Source organism: Schistocerca nitens, chromosome 5 (genome assembly GCF_023898315.1).
Source record: "Schistocerca nitens isolate TAMUIC-IGC-003100 chromosome 5, iqSchNite1.1, whole genome shotgun sequence".
In the NCBI taxonomy this organism is placed as follows: domain Eukaryota; kingdom Metazoa; phylum Arthropoda; class Insecta; order Orthoptera; family Acrididae; genus Schistocerca; species Schistocerca nitens.
The window spans coordinates 243,737,447-243,758,416 of NC_064618.1; the positions used below are offsets into that span (position 1 = coordinate 243,737,447).

The 20,970-nt window shown below is 40.3% G+C and overlaps 1 protein-coding gene across 1 annotated transcript in view; it reads left to right on the forward strand.

Moving 5' to 3' along the window:
• LOC126259679 (structural maintenance of chromosomes protein 1A-like) overlaps positions 1-20,970 on the forward strand; it is a 214,612-nt gene that overhangs the window by 170,474 nt on the left and 23,168 nt on the right. The window contains exon 10 of the mRNA XM_049956637.1: positions 5,351-5,529. Within this exon, the coding sequence (XP_049812594.1) occupies positions 5,351-5,529 (179 nt within the window). The remainder of the gene's footprint in view (positions 1-5,350; positions 5,530-20,970) is intronic.

A 20,970-nucleotide genomic window follows, 5' to 3' on the forward strand; every position in this document is an offset into this window, starting at 1 on the left:
AATACACAAAGCTAAGAGGCACACCAGACATACATACAGTCTTAGAATACAGACAGCCTAATCATAATTTAGCATTGCATTAATGAGGTAGAATAGACTAGGCAGCCACATTTATGTAACTGATTAACAGGTGCCAGAGTAGAAGACAAAGTTTATAATTTACTGTCACTATATTCAGTAATACTGCAATTATTGAATCAGGGTGTGTATTGCTGGTCAACTTCACTTTGGGGCTTTATTTGCATCAGGAAGTGCTATGTTGCTATAAAACTTGAGTCAGACAACTGGTCACTCCAGAGCTCACATGGCCACAATGTCACGCCCCTTCCATGGTTGTCTTGTTGAAATGAAGCAATGCCATCCAGTGGCTGTTTGGTGATCTGCAGTTTCTGCCTGTAGTTAGTTGCTTCAATCATAGGTGCCACTTTTGTCACAGATAATGGCAAAGTACTGTAGAACCTTGCCAATCTGACATTGGGTGATCCAACTCCCTGCGTAGTCCAAAGATTACCATTTCCGGTGTTTTGTTTACCTACATGGGCCATTTCTGCAGTCAGGGCTCGACTTGTTGATGGCTCATCGTTTGCGATATGGATCAGTTGAGAGTTGACCGATGCCAGCTGTGATAGTTTGATCACTTTAAATATGAAATTTCTAATTCAATCAAAATATTTCTAACTCGATGTTTTTATAAATTAGTAACAGTGTTCTTCTTACATATTAAAGTGTGTACAACTAAATTATGGCACCAGTTAAACATCATATAATGCTATCTTTACAAGCAGATGTTGATCCCAGTGATGTGAGCAGATGAGTACAACTGATGTTGACTGCTTAACTTGAACAACCAGTGACAAGGAGAAAGATGGTGATGACAATGAAGACAATGCACCTGTGGCTTGAGTATCATACATAGATGCTAAAAATGCATTTGATGTAGTCCTTCAACACATCAAACAAAGCTCCAGGCCTACCCCAATACCGGAGGATGACAGTTCAATCCCGCGTCTGACCATCCTGACCGAGCGAGGTGGCGCAGTGGTTAGCACACTGGACTCGCATTCGGGAGGACGACGGTTCAATCCCGTCTCCGGCCATCCTGATTTAGGTTTTCCGTGATTTCCCTAAATCCTTTCATGCAAATGCCGGGATGGTTCCTTTCAAAGGGCACGGCCGATTTCCTTCCCCATCCTTCCCTAACCCGAGCTTGCGCTCCGTCTCTAATGACCTCGTTGTCGACGGGACGTTAAACACTAATCTCCTCCTCCTCCTCTGACCATCCTGATTTAGGTTTTCCGTGATTTCCCTAAATCACTCCAGGCAAATGCTGGGATGGTTCCTTTGAAAGGGCACGGCCGACTTCCTTCCCCGCCCTCTCCTAATCCAATGAGACCGATGACCTCACTGTTTGGTCTCTTCACCAAACAATCCAAAATCCTACCCCAATACACATTTTGTGGATTAGGAAATGGCAAAACATGGTGGCAAAATCAAAGTTGGCATCTACCTTGTGGTTTCTTATGTTGTAAACAGTTAAGTCCAAATCAGTTGTGTATTAACGCAGTACTCTGATAAGGTATGGACAGGTGTTAAACTTTCACTCACTCACACTCACACACACATTTGTTACAGTGCTCGCACTACCATACATTACACCTTTGTGTGAGATTTTTTAGTATGTGTATGCTTTCATTTTGTTACTGTTTTAATATGGAACGATATTTCAGACAGTATTTCCAGTTGAACATTAGAGCTGTGCTCTACTGTACTGTGATGTATTGGATCAATAAAAGTGTTCCTCTGATAATCTGGCCTTTTTTGTATTCCAACCATGCTCCCAGTCCTGTAGGGGACAGGTTAGTTAGGTTTTCCTGTAATATCACTGCACTCTAAGATTCTTTGCCATGCCACTCGTAACATCACATGACAATCAGCTTTTTGTTCACAGTTTTTTTATTAATAAATTCCTTCACCTCAGGTTACATATTGATTCAAGGTAGCCATGTGAATGGCCTGAGGATTAAAAAAACATTGGACAGGTAACCCTGCATCCACAGTTCAGAGTCTCTCACACAACTAATAAAACACCGTAGAGGCACTTGGACCATAATATTTAACACTTGTGTGCCTAGACCACATACTAATGTTTTCCTCCATGGCACTTATCTTCTCCATGCTGCAACCACCAACTACAACTTAGCCTTGTTATTGTTGATTTAATTAGCTGCAGGATGAGGGAGCATGCATATAATGAGGACCATAAATGTCTGCTAAAGGTCCATGTATATGATATCTGTAAAAAATAATAATGTGGGTTGCACTATTCGCATATTGTTGTAGCATTACAATAGTAGTCATACGTTGTGAATAGCACCGCAGCCAAAGTTGTCTATTTGTGATGCATTACAGCCTATTGTATTGTTCAAATACATTGTTCATTCAGTAGCCCTTCAAATATTTAAAAGTCACTGTTATGATATTTAATTCTGTTTTTGATAGTTCAAACAATTTCTCTACCAATCTCTTTCAGAAGCATATGCATAAATGGTTTTTGCAATGCGGCTGCCTATTGATATTGCAACATGATACTCAAATGAAAGTGTCTCCACTCATGAATTTTAATTACATACAGTTTATAGGCATCCCTCAATTTAATGTTCACTGAATTATGAGAAAGTCCATGTCTTTTGATTCTGAGACTGTCTTCGTGTGGCTGATTGCTACATTGATGACCCAGCACACAAATGCATAACTTTTTTTTATAATTTCAGATACTGATATAAAACATGTAACTTCTTGGCACCACAACTGTTAGTATTTTTGTAGGGCAATAATCATGGCACTGACAACTAAGATGCACGTACAACCCACTGACAATCACACTACAATCTTGAGGGAAGCAACTACCAGTTATGAGGTGAGCAGTGATACTGCAGTACAATTACAAGGTGTGAAGGCAGATGGTTTAGATTTATCTCAGTGACATTGTGAAAAGGATGGTTGCTATTCATCATATAACAGATATTCTGAGTTGCAGACAGGCACAACAAAAAGACTGTTGGAAAGCAAGATTTCGGCCAGCAAGGCCATCGTTGAAAATTGACAACATTAAACACACACACACACACACACACACACACACACACTAATGCAAATACAACTTACATATACATGACCACACTCTCTGGCAGCTGAAGCCAGACTGAGCAACAGCACACGATGGGAGAGGCAACTGGTTGGCAGGGGTAAAGAGGAGGCTGGGGCAGGGAGGGGAGGCATAGCAGAGTAGGAGTGGGGACGGTAAAGTGCTGCTTGTGGGAGCATACAGGGATGTGGTGAAGAGAGGTTAGGGCAGCTAGGTGCAGTCGGAAGGTTAAATGGAGGGTGAGGCAGAGGACGGGTGGTGGAAAAGGAGAGAAGTAAAAAGACTAAAGGTGCATTGGTGGAATAGAGGGCTGTGCAATGCTGGAATGGGAACAGGAAAGGGGCTAGATGGGTAAGGATAATGACTAACAAAGATTAAAGCCAGGAGGATTATGGGAATGTAGGATATATTACAGGGAGAGTTCCCACCTGCGCAGTTCAGAAAAGTTGGTGATGTTGGGAAGGATCCTTATGGCACAGGCTGTGAAACAGTCATTGAAATGAAGAATGTTGTGTTGCACGGCGTGCTCAGCAACAGCATGGTCCAGATGTCTCTTGGCCACAATTTGTCGATGGCCATTCGTGCAGACAGACAGATTGTTCCTTGTCGTGCCCATGTAGAACGGTTGTAGCTTAGCTTGTAGATCATATGACTGGTCTCACATATAATGCTGCCTAACCCACCTGCTCCAGTCTGGTCACAAATATCACCTGTCCCACCAAATGCAGGGCTACATGTTCACATTCCAGCACTACACAGCCCTCTGTTCCATTATCACACCTTCAGTCTTTTTACTTCTCTTCTTTTCCGCTGCCCCGCCCTTAATCTAACCTCCATACTGCACCTAGCTATCCTGTTATTCCTCTGCCTCCCCACCCCAGCCTCCACCTTACCCCCACCATCCAGCTGTCTGTCCTATCATGCGCTGCTGCTTGCAATCTGGCCTCAGCTGCCAGAGAATGCGGTTGTGTGTGTGACTTGTGTTTGTCTGAGTGTGTTGTGTGTTTGTGTGCATTTTGTCAGTTTTTGAAAAAGGTCTTGCTCGTGGAAAGCTCACTTCCTGGCTGTTTTTTTGTTGTGCCTATCTGTGACTCAGGATCTCCACTGTATGGTGAATTGCAGCTATCATTTCTACAATATTCAACTATATATTATGCCCAAAAATGAAACACTTCCAGACCAAGAGAAAAAAAATTTGAACATTTAACCCAAGACAATCAGTATTTATTGTAATTATGATAATATTTCTGGCTGAATGTAATTAGACTTTGTTTGCCAAACCCTAGTCCCAAATATTTTTGAGCAAATTTCCTGCAAGAGGTTAGTGACTCATTTTTCACAGTATGAGGCATTAATTCCCTCTCAATTTTATTAAGTAAAGGATTAGCTACAGAGGAAGTCATGTATGGTATAACAAATTAAGTCCTGCAGGTCGCAACTGTAAAATTATTCTGTGACTTTGGCAATGCCATTGTGTGGCATGAAATTTGACTCGTCCGCATGCTTTCGTGGTCATTGCCATTGAATGACAGAAGAGAAAGTCTTCTGCATGATTTGGCTTCCATCATGTTTCTGTTCAAACTTTTTCTTCAGTACTTGATATTTCAATTCCTCTGCTGGACCACAGAAGTCTTTGTGGTGTCTCCTGTTAATAAAGAGCCTTGTAGGAAATGATATGAAAAGAGAAAGGTCTGATTGAAAGATTTAGAATAGTGCTAGACACTAGTCTAAGCAGAAAATATTGAATGAAAAATATTATGGGGCATTTTATGGTTTATTATTGATATGATATATCTAGAGCAGGGGTTCCTAAACTTTCACTTCGACAGAAAACTTCGAGTATCCTGGTAGTTTGATGGAACATCTTGTTTATTGTGAAGGTTATTAAAATATTAAATAATGAGAAAAACTTGATTATTTCAATTTTAAATCATAACCAATAATACACAAATTGTAATAAAATAAAATAAAAAATAATTTGCTTTGTCAAAGTGTCAGAAAAAACCACTCTGTTGTTAGCAGTTCTTTGCAGAGCACTTATTCACTTCCATTCAGAACACCACGTTCCATGGAACACAGTTTGGGAAACCCTGTTCTTAGCATTTCATGTATGCCTCTAATTTGCTAAAACACTTTCAAAAAATGAAATTTAAAAGACCAGTTAATTTTAAGACCTGAAAATATTTGAATTAATTTTTATTTTAGGATTTAATGCAGAGTGACTTGTGTCATGTTATGCTGACACTTGAAAATGAGGAGGAGCCATACCTTGGTGGTGTACAAGTGTGCTTTGTAGAACATGGAAAGCCTTGTATTGGTATGGCATCATTATCAGGGGGTGAGGCTGTTATGGCTGGACTTGCACTCACATTTGCATTACACAGGTATGCTGCCTTGTTGATATTTTATTTTGGAGGTATAAAAATGTACCTGAAGTTAGTCAATACCTACAAATAGTAATTGGAGCAAGTCAGCAGAAACATAAGCATGTATACTTGAACAAGAAGATTATCAAACTGAATTAGCCAATGAAAATCCCAAGTGGAATATGAGTACCTCTGTGAGGAAAGATCGCTACCAACGAAGCAGAACGGGCATTTAACAGCGAGACTGCCAATACTCAATGACCCAAACACAGCTCAAAGGAAACAGTTGGCTAATTTCATCTGTCTGCTCCACCACCTTTTTTCCGTGTTCTGGTATTGCTAATCATTGCAAATAATAGAAGTTGTAGATTACACAGCAAAAGATTCTTGGTATTTGCCCTGTAAGACCTTCAAAATTAATAGCTGCACAAGACGCAATCAGCTTATAAAATCAAATCATTAGAAGGACCACTACAACCTTTTCTGTATGTTGTATCTCTTGTATTCTGTGTGTGTGTTTGTGTGTGTGTGTGTGTGTGTGTGTGTGTGTGTGCCAATTAATATTGTGACAGAAAACCACTGTTACACAAGTATAGTTAAATGTGATAATGTATGTAAAGTAAGTGCTAAAAAAGTCATAAAAGGAATGTGAAGCGCTGAATGTTGACGTTGGTTCAGTGAGAAATGGTCAAAAATTTTCATACATCTAGAGTGAATGACTTTGCATGGTCGTGCCATACCTGTATCATGGAAATAAATGAACAGCAAATTATGAATGCAGTCAGAAACAAAATAATATAAGTGCTTGAGAGTGGTATTGTTACTTTAATATTTAGATACATTGTTCTCAGTGAAAAATACACTTACATAGAAAAGAGACAGCAGGAAAAGCAGCGCCTCATGTAAGGAGCCAAATACTACAAGTACTATACTCTGATTAAAATTGCTTGATAATGGACATCTCACTTGTTGGCTGCTTTCCTCGAATCAAAGCTCTCAACGTCAGACCCGAAATGTTCGCTGTTGCCAGGCTGCCAAAACAGTTGGCCAGTTTGCTTCCAAGTCATGACCAACATTCTTTCTTAATGTGTTTGGACCCCAAGTCATGGGTCTGGCACTTTGATTTCATGTTTTGTCGTACATGATAACCACACAAAACCAACACCCACACCTAACATTGCTAATGAAATACACGTTTCATACACAAACTCTTTGCCTTTACAAAAGTCTGCTTGTGTCTGTGTATGTGCGGATGGATATGTGTGTGCGTGCGAGTGTATACCCCCTTTTTCCCCCTAAGGTAAGTCTTTCCGCTCGCAGGATTGGAATGACTCCTTACCCTCTCCCTTAAAACCCACATCCTTTCGTCTTTCCCTCTCCTTCCCTCTTTCCTGATGAGGCAACAGTTTGTTGCGAAAGCTTGAATTTCATGCGTATGTTTGTGTTTGTTTGTGTGTCTATCGACCTGCCAGCACTTTCGTTCGGTAAGTAACATGGTGTTTTGTTTCATGTAGGTGGGTAGCTATTGCTGATGTGTGGTATTTTTTGTTTTTTAGTGCTGCCATGTGTTCCTTGAACCTAACCTCAAATGATCTGCCTGTCTGGCCTATGTAGAAGCAGTCACAGTCCAAACATTCAATTTTGTACACACCTGTATGATGAAGTGGGTTTCGTGTGCCGATGTTGTGGGATAACTTCTGTCCAATCTTGTTGTCTGTTGTAAAGGATATGCTTATGCCTTTCCGTTTGAAGACATTAGCAATCTGGTATGCTAATGTCTGCAAACGGAAAGGCATAAGCATATCCTTTACAACAGACATCAAGATTGGACAGAAGTTATCCCACAACATCGGCACACGAAACCCACTTCATCACACAGGTGTGTACAAAATTGAATGTTTGGACAGTGACTGCTTCTACATAGGCCAGACAGGCAGATCATTTGAGGTTAGGTTCAAGGAACACATGGCAGCACTAAAAAACAAAAAATACCACACATCAGCAATAGCTACCCACCTACATGAAACAAAACTCCATGTTAACAACACAAGTATTAGCATCCTACACATCCAACCAAAAGGCAGAAAACTAGACATCCTTGAAACACTCCAAATATACAAACACCAAATGAAACAACCAGAATCCATCTTAAATGACAAAAATGACAATATTTACAATAGTATAATCTCTGTTTTCAGCAACTTCCTATACTCTTAAAATACACACACACACACACACAACACACACACACACACACACACACACATGTGCACACATCCTAATATTTACCATAAATACTGACAGCCGTCAAGAGTACAAGAGATTGACCTCATTCACAGATAATTCATCACACCAACAGCTTGTACCCCTTGTCAGCTTAAAACTGTATGTACATCAACTACTGGCACAAATGTATATCTATCTGCATATTTTATAACATTAACCAGTGTATTACCCCAACCTTTAGGCAACTAATATATGCAACATGTAATCTTAAGACTCCTTGCCATGTAAATGTTTGCTCTCATATAATCACTCCTTCCTCTCTCTCTCTCTCTCTTTCTTCAAAGAGTATCATCTATGTATGATTTTACTGCTGTAGCTAATATGACCATTGTAATTCAAGCCTGTAACATTTTACCTAATTGTTATTAGCAAGTTTGAAGTATAAGCCATTTTAACATTTCACCTGATTGCATAAACGAGTACGAATGTTTAGCTGTTTTAACCTTTCAAAATTGGATTTATATACCACCTGAAGTACACACACATATATTTGACACCTCAAAACAAACACCTCCAAATGGTTTAAATGATTATTCTGTAATAATGTTACGATGTATATTCTTTGCACTTTGCGATTATGTCTTCTCTTCTGCTGTACGAACCTTGCACCCAGCTGATTCCAGACGCCATATTTGTTTACAAATGTGGCAGTATACATGTGAAGTGTTACGACAGAAAAAGGAACCTGTGACCACTGGAGGTACTCTAGTTTACTTATTAAAGTTTACCATTAGATATCAGTTTAATTTTTTGTCAAAAGTTATCCAAAACCATATTCTGAAATAGTGTCTTGTTTCTCCACTAGGCAGTGCCACAAGTTCCTCCAAAGTCTTAACACAACATACACACATATGTAATACTAACTAATGTAAATCCACCGGATGATGGAGGTTTAAACCTTCGAAACGCGTCGTGGAAAAAATAAAACGGTGACTGGTAACACTAAACTTGTTGTTTCATTTAATACCTAATAGATACTTGCCCATCCACTCATCACTGACGCACACTAAGGTGATGATTCCCGTAAGAGTTCGGGCAACCTATGCACATTCGCACAGACGAAGGTCAGTGGCCAGGTAGCCTTTAACTATATATATGAAGATAGTAACTGTTCTTGAAAGAACAGGTACCATTGCTGACCGTGCAGCTTCTCTAGAATAAACGATAATTAATCGAAACCCTCAGCTGCCATGTAAGCAGGAGATCCGGGGTTTGAATCCCAGTCGGGGCACACATTTTCAGCTGTCCCCATTGAGGAATATCAACAACACCTGTCGGCAGCTGAGGGTTTTAATTAATTATCCTTTATTCTAGAGAAGCTGCACGGTCATCAATGGTATCTGTTCTTTCAAGAACAGTTACTATCTTCATGTATAGAGTTTGTGAAGGCTCCAATTCGTAATTGTGACTGGGTGATCACAGTCAAAAACATAACAACATTATTCAGTGTTGTACTTTAGTGCCATGGTTACTGTATTAACTTACCTAGGTAAAGGTAATTGGTTCGAATCTCGTCACAGGTTGTGAATTTTTTTTATTTCTAAATCTATCAGTTAATTGGTTTAAATGTACTTTTTTAATTTCTAATTCTTTGTCGCATCATTTTCATCATCGTATTGTCTTTTTTATTTGCTCTTATTTTTCTACACGTCATTTCTTTCGGCTCTGCCTGTGTCGTCTATAATCTGCAACCAAGTGCTAATGAGAACTGCTCATTGGTTGGTAACACGGCAGCTCATGTAACCAGTGACAGAATAGTTTCAGGTAACCAGTGATAGCAAGGAATTATAGTTTGCATTTAGTGCTGAAACAGAACTTTTTCTGTCTTGAGTTTACTCATAGAGGTTAGCTATAATAGCTGTGTGCAAAGTGATCATGGTTTTAGTTCTGCCGCAGATTGTAGACCACTGCTTTCTTGGATACATTACATGTCACTACGTTGTGATTAGCTTAGGACATGAGTTTGAATTCATGGCTACAAAACATGTCTCCTGCCGCAGTCCAGTCATTGGTCACTTAAAATCAGCTGTTGATAGAGTGTCTCGCATTTCCAACATATCTTGCAGTCTCCACTTCCAGCATTGCTCCGCGGTACAGATTAACAGCATTTGTGAAATTGCCACGTTTGTGTGATGCCTGTAACAAAGCGGTAGTCAGTGGCTGATGTGGCAACACCGTAGCAGCAAGTGACAGATGTCAACTATCAAGTAATTTTAAACAGACTATAGTACAGACACATGAAACTGACAAACGTACAGCATGTCACTGAATAGGGTGCAGAAGAAAATCAAAAGAGTAAGCAAGATAAATGTGACAAATAAATTTGCTGTTCTCGATGTTACAGAGCAAATCAATGGAATACCAAGTAAAATAAGTGATATTAGACGTGTATGTCTTTCAAACACGAATGAATGTAAGGAAATCAATGTTAAGGTTCAACAGCGTCAGCAAAAATTAAGGTAAAATTATTTGGTGACAGCAATGCTCAAAACATTTCGAATCTGATGTGTATGTATGTTAAGAACTATATAAGTTTTGACAGAGAAGTGGGATCTGGGGCTAATTTTGACAAGACAACTTTAGACACAAAACAGTGAATACTTCAATCTCATGGAAATCGATTTTGTCATTCTGCTAGGAGTGCAAATGATGTGAAAGAAAATAAGTGTATGGTATCAATAAGAAATTGGTCACAGTACTGCAGTTTTTAAATTTCACTTACATTATTGTAACAACTGTGCCACTCAGGTATGATCTGTCGATAAATATGCCTACATGTTGATCATTTACTGGTGGGAGTTTTTATTTATTTACTAGCAACGTGACCTGGCTTTGCACAGGCAGCATTAAGTATCTACGCCAAGACGACATTTCTGGCGTAGCAGTAATTTTCTTTGTGGGTCACTTAGAAGAACTGTGAATAAAATTCAGAGAATAATGTTAGGTAACTGAGTATCATAATGTTAATATAACTTAAGCGATGTAAATACAACTTGCCAGGTAAGTTGTCTGGAGGCATTAATGTTAAGGTTGAATTGGTGTTCTGAGTGACATTTCATGGCAGTGATGGAAACACATTGTGATGTAAGCAGTATATTTACAGCCAGTATAAATACTGTATGCAAATGATAGTGTGTGTGTGTGTGTGTGAGAGAGGGGGGGGGGGGGGGGGGAGCGATGTATGATGTAGTAACCTGTGACAGCACCTCTGGTGAAGCTTAGTTCACACTGATGCATGTTGAGACCCATTGCCACAATTCTTTGTCGTGGACTCATTGTGGCAGACTTTTTTTGCCCAGCAACATGAAGATTTGTGTATTTATCTCTTTATCACCAATCTTCTATATAATTTGAAGTTGTTCAAACAAATATTATCTGAAAACATTGAGGCACATTCACACTGACTGTGCTGCGATGAACACGTTCCGCCTCTCGTCCATACCTTTGGATAGTCAGACCAAACAGAGCCATGGTTGCAAGGGATTCTGCCATTCACTTCTAGATGGAAATGGCATTGTTTTCACAGTAGCAGCTGACTAATTCACCATATTACAGCCAATTTGCACAAAATATTTATAAATTATACCAACAAACCTTCCTTGTAAACCCTACTTATTAGTAAAAACTGCATGAAAATGCTTACATTGATTCCTGAGAGTAGCATGAACATAAAGCAAACAGGGGCTACAATTTATATGTGTAGAGATTTATTTATTTTTACTTTTTTAAAAGAAAAGATGTGCAGATGGGAGTTAGTAATTCCTATCCATGACCTTTTACACATTACAATAATTGAAATTTGTCAATGGAATAGAAGAAGTTGATGAGGAGAAACTTTTTCATTTTGTTTTCAAATTTTACTTTGCTCTGTGACAGACATTTTATATCACCAGGTAAGTTAAAAATTTCAGTTGTGGCATTGTGCATGCCTTTTTGTACTAAAGACAGTTTTAATGTAGAGTAATGAATGTCATTTTTCCTTCTGGTGCTGTAATTATGTACCTTATTGTTCCTTTGGAACTGCAGTGCATTATTTACAACAAACTTCATGAGGGAATAAACATACTTTGAAGCAGTAGTCAGAATGCCAAACATCTTAAACAGATGTCTAGAAGATGATCGTGCGTGAGCACCACATATTATCCTTACAACATGTTTTTGAGCAAGGAAGACTTTCTTTCTTAAAGATGAGTTACCCCAGAACATTCTTCCATTTGACATTGTTGAATGAAAATTTGCAAAGTATGTCAACTTGTTGATTTGTCTCTCCCAGGATTTGCAACGATTCTAAGTGCCAATATGGCTGAACTAATTTTTTTTTTAGGTGTTTCAGAGTGTACTTTTTACAGCTTAAATTCTCGTCCATATGGATACCTAAGAATTTTGAAGTTTCCACCACATGTATTATTTCCTCACCATGTGTTAGAGTTATTATTGGTATAGCAGCTACAGAAAACCAGTCAGTGATACTTTAAAGAATATTGTTCTATTTCATCTGTTGCTATATGTATGCTTGGATTGATTAAAATACTTGTGTCATCCACAAAAAGGAGCTAATTCTGCTTCTTCTGTGTTAGAAAGAAGGTTGTTTACTTATATGAGGAACAATAGCAGACATAGGATTGGGCCTTGCAGAATCTCATGCGTGATTGGTCCCTGAAATACATTCATTGAATTACTAACTTCAACTTTCTGCTTTCTTTTGATTAGATATGACATTATTCATTGGTTGGCTGTATGTCAGTTTATCTAGGAGAATATTGTGATTCACACAGTCAAATGCCTTAGATAGGCCACATAAAATACCAACCAGCACTATTTTGTTACTTAATGCTTGTAAAATTTGGTGAGTGAACTTGTAAATGGCATTCTTAGTACAGCAACTCTCCTGTAATCCAGTCTGTGATTTACTAAGGATATTGTTGTTGTTCAGGTGTGATACTGTTCTAGAATATAGCAACTTATCAAAACTTCTGGAAAATAATGCCGTAGTGAAATAGGTCAGCGGTTATTGACATCTCTCTTATCACCTTTCTTATAGAGGGGCTTAATTAACAATAGCATATTTCAGTCTCTCTGGAAAAATCCTATGAGTTAGTGATGCATTACATATTTTGCATAAGGCAGGGCTTATTATATGGGAACAAATCTTTAGTACTGACTATTGGAAACATCATCAAATTCATTTGAGCATTTATTTTTTAGAGAATAAATAATTTTCTTAATTTCAGAAGGAGAAGTGGGTGATACATTCATATGACAGAATTTTATGAAATACTTCTTACGTCCCTCCAGCCAACAAATACCTTAGTCTTCCAACTGGAAAGATTCCAAGAAATCAAACAAATGCAAATGGTCTTCTCCTTCGCCAACTCAGAGATCATCATTGATGGTGTCGCCACTTGGTACCATCGCCCAGCCGACCTCCACGTCACCAGTGCGTACCACCAACCATTTTTCTGCCCTGGACTCCACAGACTGACAGGAGAAGAATGCTGACGCCTCTGTAGATCTCATGGAGCAGGATCCTCCAGCCTCCTTTTTCCTCGTCGTGACTGATCTCCAATGGAATGTTCGTTGCCTTCGAACCAACAAAGAGGACTTACAGCTGCTCTTGGAATTGCAACGTCTGCTTGTTTCTGCCTCCAGGAAACAAAGTTGCATCCTCATGACCGCTTTGAACTCTCGCATTTCTTCGTGGTCCACTTTTACCTTCCCCCCTAGGATAACATTCCATCTCGTAGTTGAGACATGCTGCTCATCTAGGATGACATCAATGGTCAGCCCATCTCCCTGGCTACCTGGCTTCAAGCTGTTGCAATCTGCATTTTCCTTCCTACTTGTACTGCTTACATCCCTCCATCATTTGGTGTCACCAGGGAAGATTTCCTCCAGCTTATTGGGCAACTCTCTCACCCCTTTCTGCTGCTCGGTGACTTTAATGTGCACCATCCTCTTTGGGGTTCTTCCAGAACCTGTCTGACAGATGCCCTTTTCGCTGACCTTCTCAATCAACTTAATCTCATCTGCCTTAACATGGGAGCACCCACGTTCCTTTCAGACTCCCTCTCACCTGTTTCCATTTGGACCTTTGTCCTGCTTGACCATCGTCTCGAGTTGTCCATTCTCTCTGACACATACTCGAGTGACCATTTCCCATGTTCAGTCCATTTTCTGACTCCTACCCCACCTACGTGCAAACCCTAAGCCTGATTGGAGGCTTTACTCCTCCCTGACAACCTTTGATGAACAACATTTCCCCAGTTGGGAGGACCAGGTATAATATCTTACAAATATTATTCTTACCATCACAGAACATTCCATTCCACACACTTAATCTTTACCGCCCTGTGTCTCAGTCCCTAGTGGACTGAGGCATGCCGCGACGCAATTCGTGTGTGGAGACATGCTCTCTGCATTATTAATCGTCTGCGAACTGCATTTGTTATAAACAGATGCATGCACAGTGTCGTCACATTCTTCGAGATAGCAATATAGCTATTTGGATTTCCTGTACTATTTCTTTTAACAGTTCCACTCCATCTCCCGTCATGTGGACCAATCTTCAATGGCTCTCTGCAACCAAGGTCCATTCCAAAATTTCTGGGCTGACAGTAGCAGATGATGTCGTAGTTGACTCTATTGCTATCTCCAACACCTTGGGTCACATTTTTACGGAGATTTCAAGCTCCACCCACTATCACCCTGCCTTCCTGCATCGAAAATGAGTGGAGGAGGCTTGGGTGATTTCTCTCAGAATAGTGAGTTCTACAGTGCAATGCCGCCTTTACTATAAGGGAGCTAGATCACGCTCTCACTTCATCTTGGTCCTCCACCACAGGGCCAGATGATGTTCATATTCAGATACTGTAGAACCTTTCTCTTGCAGGCAAGAACTTCTCCTTCATAAGTACAATTGCAGCTGGGCAGAAGGCACGTTTTCCAGACACTGGCACGAAGCCATTATCGTACTCATAGCTAACCCTGATAAGGACAAACACCTTCCTTTTAGTTATCGCCCCATTTCTCTCACCAGCTGTGTTTGTAAGGTAATGGAATGCATGATTCATGCCCGGCTGGTATGGTGGCTCAAGTCTCACGATATACTGGAAAGATTCCAAGAAATCAAACAAATGCAAACGGTCTTCTCCTTCGCCAACTCAGAGATCATCATTGATGGTGTCGTCACTTGATACCATCGCCCAGCCGACCTCCACATCACCAGTGCGTACCACCAACCATTTTTCTGCCTGCGAAGTGTGGATTTCAAGCATGCCGTTCTGCAATTGACCATCTCGTCACTTCGTCAACCCGTGTCATTAATGGTTTCCTGTGGAAATACCAGACTGTGACTATGTTTTTTTGATTTGGAGAAAGCCTACAACACCTGCTGGAGGACGTATCCTCCATACTCTGCATGTGGGGCTTCCATGGCAGCATGCGCCATTTCCTTCAGGAATTTTGAAAAGATCAAGTTTTCAAGGCACATGTGGGTTCTGCCTTGTCGGGCACCTGTATCCACAAAAATGGTGTGCTTCTGAGTTATGTCCTGAGCATTGTCCTCTTTGCTGTTGCCATTATCCCTATGATGGCCGTCTCCTGCTGGATCTCCACCTCCCTTGTCATTGACCACTTTGTGATCTATTGCAGTTCTCCATGGACTTGTCTCCTTGAGCAGCGTCTTGAGCCATGTCTCGATCATCTTTATTCATGGGGCATTGACTATGGCTTTCGTCTTTCCACTGACAAAACCATTTGTATGAATTTCGGGTGGCACAATTGGTTTCTTCCACCGTTGTGGGCCTGTTGCTCTTCCATTTGTTGAAACTACAAGATTGCTGGGGCTCTTTCTTGGTCCCCCCACGTATCTTACACGGCCGCCCACTGTACGCTCTCCCTCAGTGTCTTATATGTCCTCAGTCATACTTCCTGGGGAGTGGATCAGATCACCCTCCTCCATTTGTACCAGTCCCTTGTCTGTTCAAAACTAGACTATGGTTGTTTTGTTTATGCATCTGCACATCCGTCCCTCTTGTGCCGTCTCAATACTATCCACCATCGTGGCATCTGTTTAGCCACTGGCGCCTTTTACACTAGCCCAGTTGAGAGTCCGCATGCAGAAGCTGCCAAACTACCACTGTCATACCGCTGTGACTATCTTCTTAGCAGGTATGCATGCCACATGTCTGCCATGCCTGGTCCCCCAACCTATGCCACCTCCTTCGATGACTCCTTTGATCGCCAGTATGGGGCAAGTCCCTCTTCTCAGTTACCTCCTGAAGTTCACTTTCAACTCTTTCTCCAGCAGCTTAACTTCAAGCTACCTGCCACTTCCCTGATGGGTGTAAACCCTTCACCACCTGGGCTTCATATGGCGGCCTGTGTTCACCTTGGCTTTCATTCGATTCCTAAGGACACTACTCCAGCCTTGCTCTATTGCCGTAAGTTTCATAACCTTTACATGGAACTTTGTGATAGTACCTTCGTGTACACTGATGTCTCTTGGAGTGACCGTAGTGTCGGGTGTGCCTTCGTCATTGGCACCAATGATTTTTGGCATTGACCTCTGGAACACTGCTCAGTATTTACAGCAGAGCTTTTCGCCCTGTGTCCTGCCATGCAGTGCATCCTGAGACACAGACTTTTCAATTGCATCATCTGCTCTGAGTTCCTCAATGCCCTTCAGAGCCTCTGTGTGCTGTACACTGTCCATCCCTTAGTGCAACGGGCCCAGGAAAGCTGTCACTGACTCAGTCTTTATGGAGCCACTCTGATGTTTATTTGGGTTCCTGGTCATGTCGATCTGACGGGAAATGAGGCCACTGATGTGGCTGCCAAGGCTGCAGTCCTCGTACCCTGGTCTGCTCGTTCTTTCATTCCCTCCGATGACCTTTGTGTTCTTGTCTGTCAACAGGTGGTCTGACTTTGGCATCACCACTGGTCCTCCCTTAGTGGGAACAAGCTCCGGGGAATTAAGCCTCTTCTAATGGCTTGGAAAACCTCCTCTCGGTCCTCTCACCATGAGGAGATCATTTAGCTAAGTTGTGTATTGGGCACTGTCTTTTTAGCTATTGCCATTTGTTAAGTGGTAATCCCCCACCACTTTGTGCTCATTGTCTCAAACTTTGACAGTCCACCATTTCCTGATTTAAGCCCCTTTTTGTAACCACTCATGTTCTCATTTATGTTTTCCGTCTTAGTTATCGGCCATTTTAGTGAACGACCATATTTTACTTTTTATCCATTATAGCAATATGCCAAGGACAATTAATATTTAGTTCAGGACCTCCATTTCTCTCTGACGTATTTTATGGATCTTTCTCCAAGTCCCGGTTTTAGCTGTCTTTCCTTCTGTTGATTGGACTTAACATGTAGTCATTTTTAACTCTCTCTCTCTCTCTCTCTCTCTCTCTCTCTCTCTCTCTCTTCGTGTTCTACAGTTCTGGCATGGAACAATTTATTTAGTTTCTTTTATCCAGCGTGCCACTTTTGGCTCATTTGTCATTTTTTTTTTAAAGTTAATTTTTACCTTTATATCATTTTTGACAGAAGTTTAAGCCCAAGTACACAATTTTTATATATTACTTATATGTCAACAATTTACGTCCAACCATATTTGATTCAGTCACATATTATGTATTAAACATTTGTTAATGATTGGGGTAGTCAGCTCTGATGCTGTTCACCACTAGATGGCTTTACCTTCCCTTGCAGTGCGAAGTTGCTAGTTTTTGTGTGTGCCTACATTGTAGCATCCCGTTAAACCAGCCCGTGTTTCATTCTTACTAGCTCAGCCATATCAATTTCCTGTCAAAATCATATTTACAGTTTCGCAATGAACCCCCACTATTATTATAACAAACACATGTTGTGTGGTATGCAGACTCCTATTGTACTTTCTCCATTTCCCTAATGCAGTCTTGTTCACTTTAAGATGCAATCTTGCTGACTTAAAGATGCCCAAAACTGATCATGACTGAATGAATAAAATATTTACAACTGAAGCAGTTAATTACCTGATTCCATTATCAATTAGGGTCCTAATGTCTTCATCCACCTGTGTTGGAAAGTTAATTACTGAGATCAAATTGTAGGATCCAAATAAGGTTTCCAGATTATTTTTCCTATTAGAATCCCTCAGAAAATGTACTTTGAAATCATCACAGCTTCCTGCTGTCTGACAGATAGCATAGTAAAGAATCCAAATTCTTCATAAACAGTTCAACATTTCCCAGTGGGTACCTATACATGGTTAAAATTAAAAGCAAACCACTTTCAGTATTAATTCATAAGTGCACATTTAAGTGTGTTTGTCACCAGAAAATCTAATGCCTCAGTGTTTTTGAACCTGTGTTCTGTCTTAATATCTGTAACACCTCCTCCTTTTCTAATGTAAGCCCTATGTGTGTAAGATGCTAGAATGTAATCTTTTATCTCCATCTCGCAATTGTAGCAACAGGCATGCCCTCATATGAGATATCATTTCAATCAGCAGCAGTCTTCTTAACTTGGTGTTCACAAGACCCACGGAAGTGGTAACCCAAGGCTGATCATGGTGCCCGAAGACCTCCACAAAACTCCCATTTGTGTTTGTGTAGTTGCTACTCCTATTTCTTCCAGGTCACCTCTAATGCTATAATTTCTGTCTTTAATCTGGCTGTTCCCTGTTCCACCTACTATGATAACCTGATCCTTATTGTAAAAATCTTTGCCAAATTCCCTATGTCCCCTGTCACCTTATCTTCTCATTACTTGTGATCTGCTGCCCTGTTCTGTTTCGTTCTGTACCATCAGTCTAACCTCTGCCATTGCTACTACCTAGCAGTAATACTATTTTCTAGCTACTCTCTGTTGGTAGTGATCTACACTTAGTGTCTTTGCTAGAAGTCTGCTGCACTCTACTGTGACTTAACAGTTTTCTCCTACTTCAGGCAACAAATCAGATTTATTTGATACTGTAAGCTGATGAGTAAATGAAGAAGTTAAAAATCTGTTTCCCTTTTGGCCATGGCTTGTGCTCTTTACCCAGTTCCCACAATCTTTTTCCTCTTTCAACCTATCCAGTTCAAATTTTGCATGTTCTAATTCAGCCTGAAGGAACAAATCTTTGCTGTGTGTTCAGCAAATCTCCTGTCCTTTTCGCAAAATCTACAGTTCCATTGTTATATGTGGTACTTTAATTGTGTGGCTCCCTCGGCTAAAACCCAAAATATATTATAGTGCTCAGTGTGCTAGCTTGTGAGACAAGAAAGTGATCCGGACCAACAGTTTTTAGGCAGTTTATCATTCTCTTTCCGGCCACAGAAAATATGCTAAACGAACAGTTAACATATGAACCCACACAGAACAAAATTTACACAATTCACAAACATGTGGCGCGCATGACTTCTCTCCCTAAGATAACTGATACTAAAGTGACAGGAAGGGCATCTGGCCACAAATTTGCCAGTACTTGAGAACACGATCCAGACAACAAGTTCCAAGAAGTTCAGTGTCTGTAGTGGCAGTTTTAACTAACAACTGTTAACAACAGGTGTTCAACCAGTTAGTTATGAGCAGGCATTGTTAAGTAGTGGATGTGCGGCCATAGTGTATCAGCATTGGTGATCAGCATTGTCAGGTCAAAAATTGCATTACCCAGCTTGTTTCTGCCCAGGTCTGGCTGGTTCAGGAAGTTGACTGGCAAGCAGCCGGTGACAGCTGGTGATAACAGCCCCATGTGTACGAAGGATGAAATGACTGTTGTCATCATACATCTACATCTACATCTACATGGATACTCTGCAAATCACATTTAAGTGCCAGGCAGAGGGTTCATCAAACCACCTTCACAATTCTCTACTATTCTAATCTCGTATAGTGCGCGGAAAGAATGAACACCTATATCTTTCCATACAAGCTCTGATTTCCCTTATTTTATCATGGTGATCATTTCTCCCTATGTAGGTCAGTGTTAACAAAATATTTTTGCATTCGGAGGAGAAATCTGATGATTGGAATTTCGTGAGAAGATTCTGTCCCAAAGAAAAATGCATTTATTCTGTCCCAACGAAAAACACCTTTCTTTTAATGATGTCCAGCCCAAATCCTGTATCATTTTGGGATAATACAAAACGTGCTGCCCTTCTTTGAACTTTTTCAATGTACTCCGTCAGTCCTATCTGGTAAGGATCCCACACCGTGCAGCTGTATTCTGAAAGAGGACAGACAAATGTAGTGTAGGCAGTCATCTTAGTAGATCTGCTACATTTTCTAAGTGTCCTGCCAATAAAACACAGTCTTTGGTTAGCCTTACCCACAACATTTTCTATGTGTTCTGTCTAATTTAAGTTGTTCGTAATTTTAATTCCGAGGTATTTACGTGAATTTACAGCCTTTATATTTGACTGATTTATCGTGTAACCAAAGTTTAATGAATTCCTTTTAGCACTCATGTGGATGACTCACACTTTTCATTATTTAAGGCCAACTGCCAATTGTTGCACCATTTAGATATCTTTTCTTAATTGTTTTGCAATTTGTTTTGATCTTATGATGACTTTATTAGTCGATAAATGACAGTGTCATCTGCAAACAACCTAAGACAGCTGTTCAGATTGTCTTCCACATCGTTTATATATATAAGGAACAGCAAAGGGCCTGTAACACTACTTTGGGGAATGCCAGAAATCACTTCTGTTTTACTTGATGACTTTCTGTCAATTACTACAAACTGTGAGCTCTCTGACAGGAAATCACAAATCCAGTTACATAACTGAGACGATATTCCATAAGCACGCAATTTAACTACAAGGCGCTTATGTGGTACAGTGTCAAAAGCCTTCTGGAAATGTAGAAATATGTAATTGATCTGAAATCCCTTGTCACTAGCCCTCAACACATCATGTGAATAAAGAGCTAGTTGTGTTTCACAAGAACGGTGGTTCTAAACCTATGTTGACTATGTGTCAATAAACAGTTCTCTTTGAGGTAATTCATAATGTTCGAACACCATATATGTTCCAAAATCCCACTGCATATCGATGTTAACGATATTGGCCTGTAATTAAGTGGATTACTCCTAATACATTTCTTGAATATTGGTGTGACCTGTGCAACTTTCCAGTCTTTGGGTACGGATCTTTCGTTGAGTGAACGATCAATTGTTAAGTATGGAGTTAATGCATCAGCATA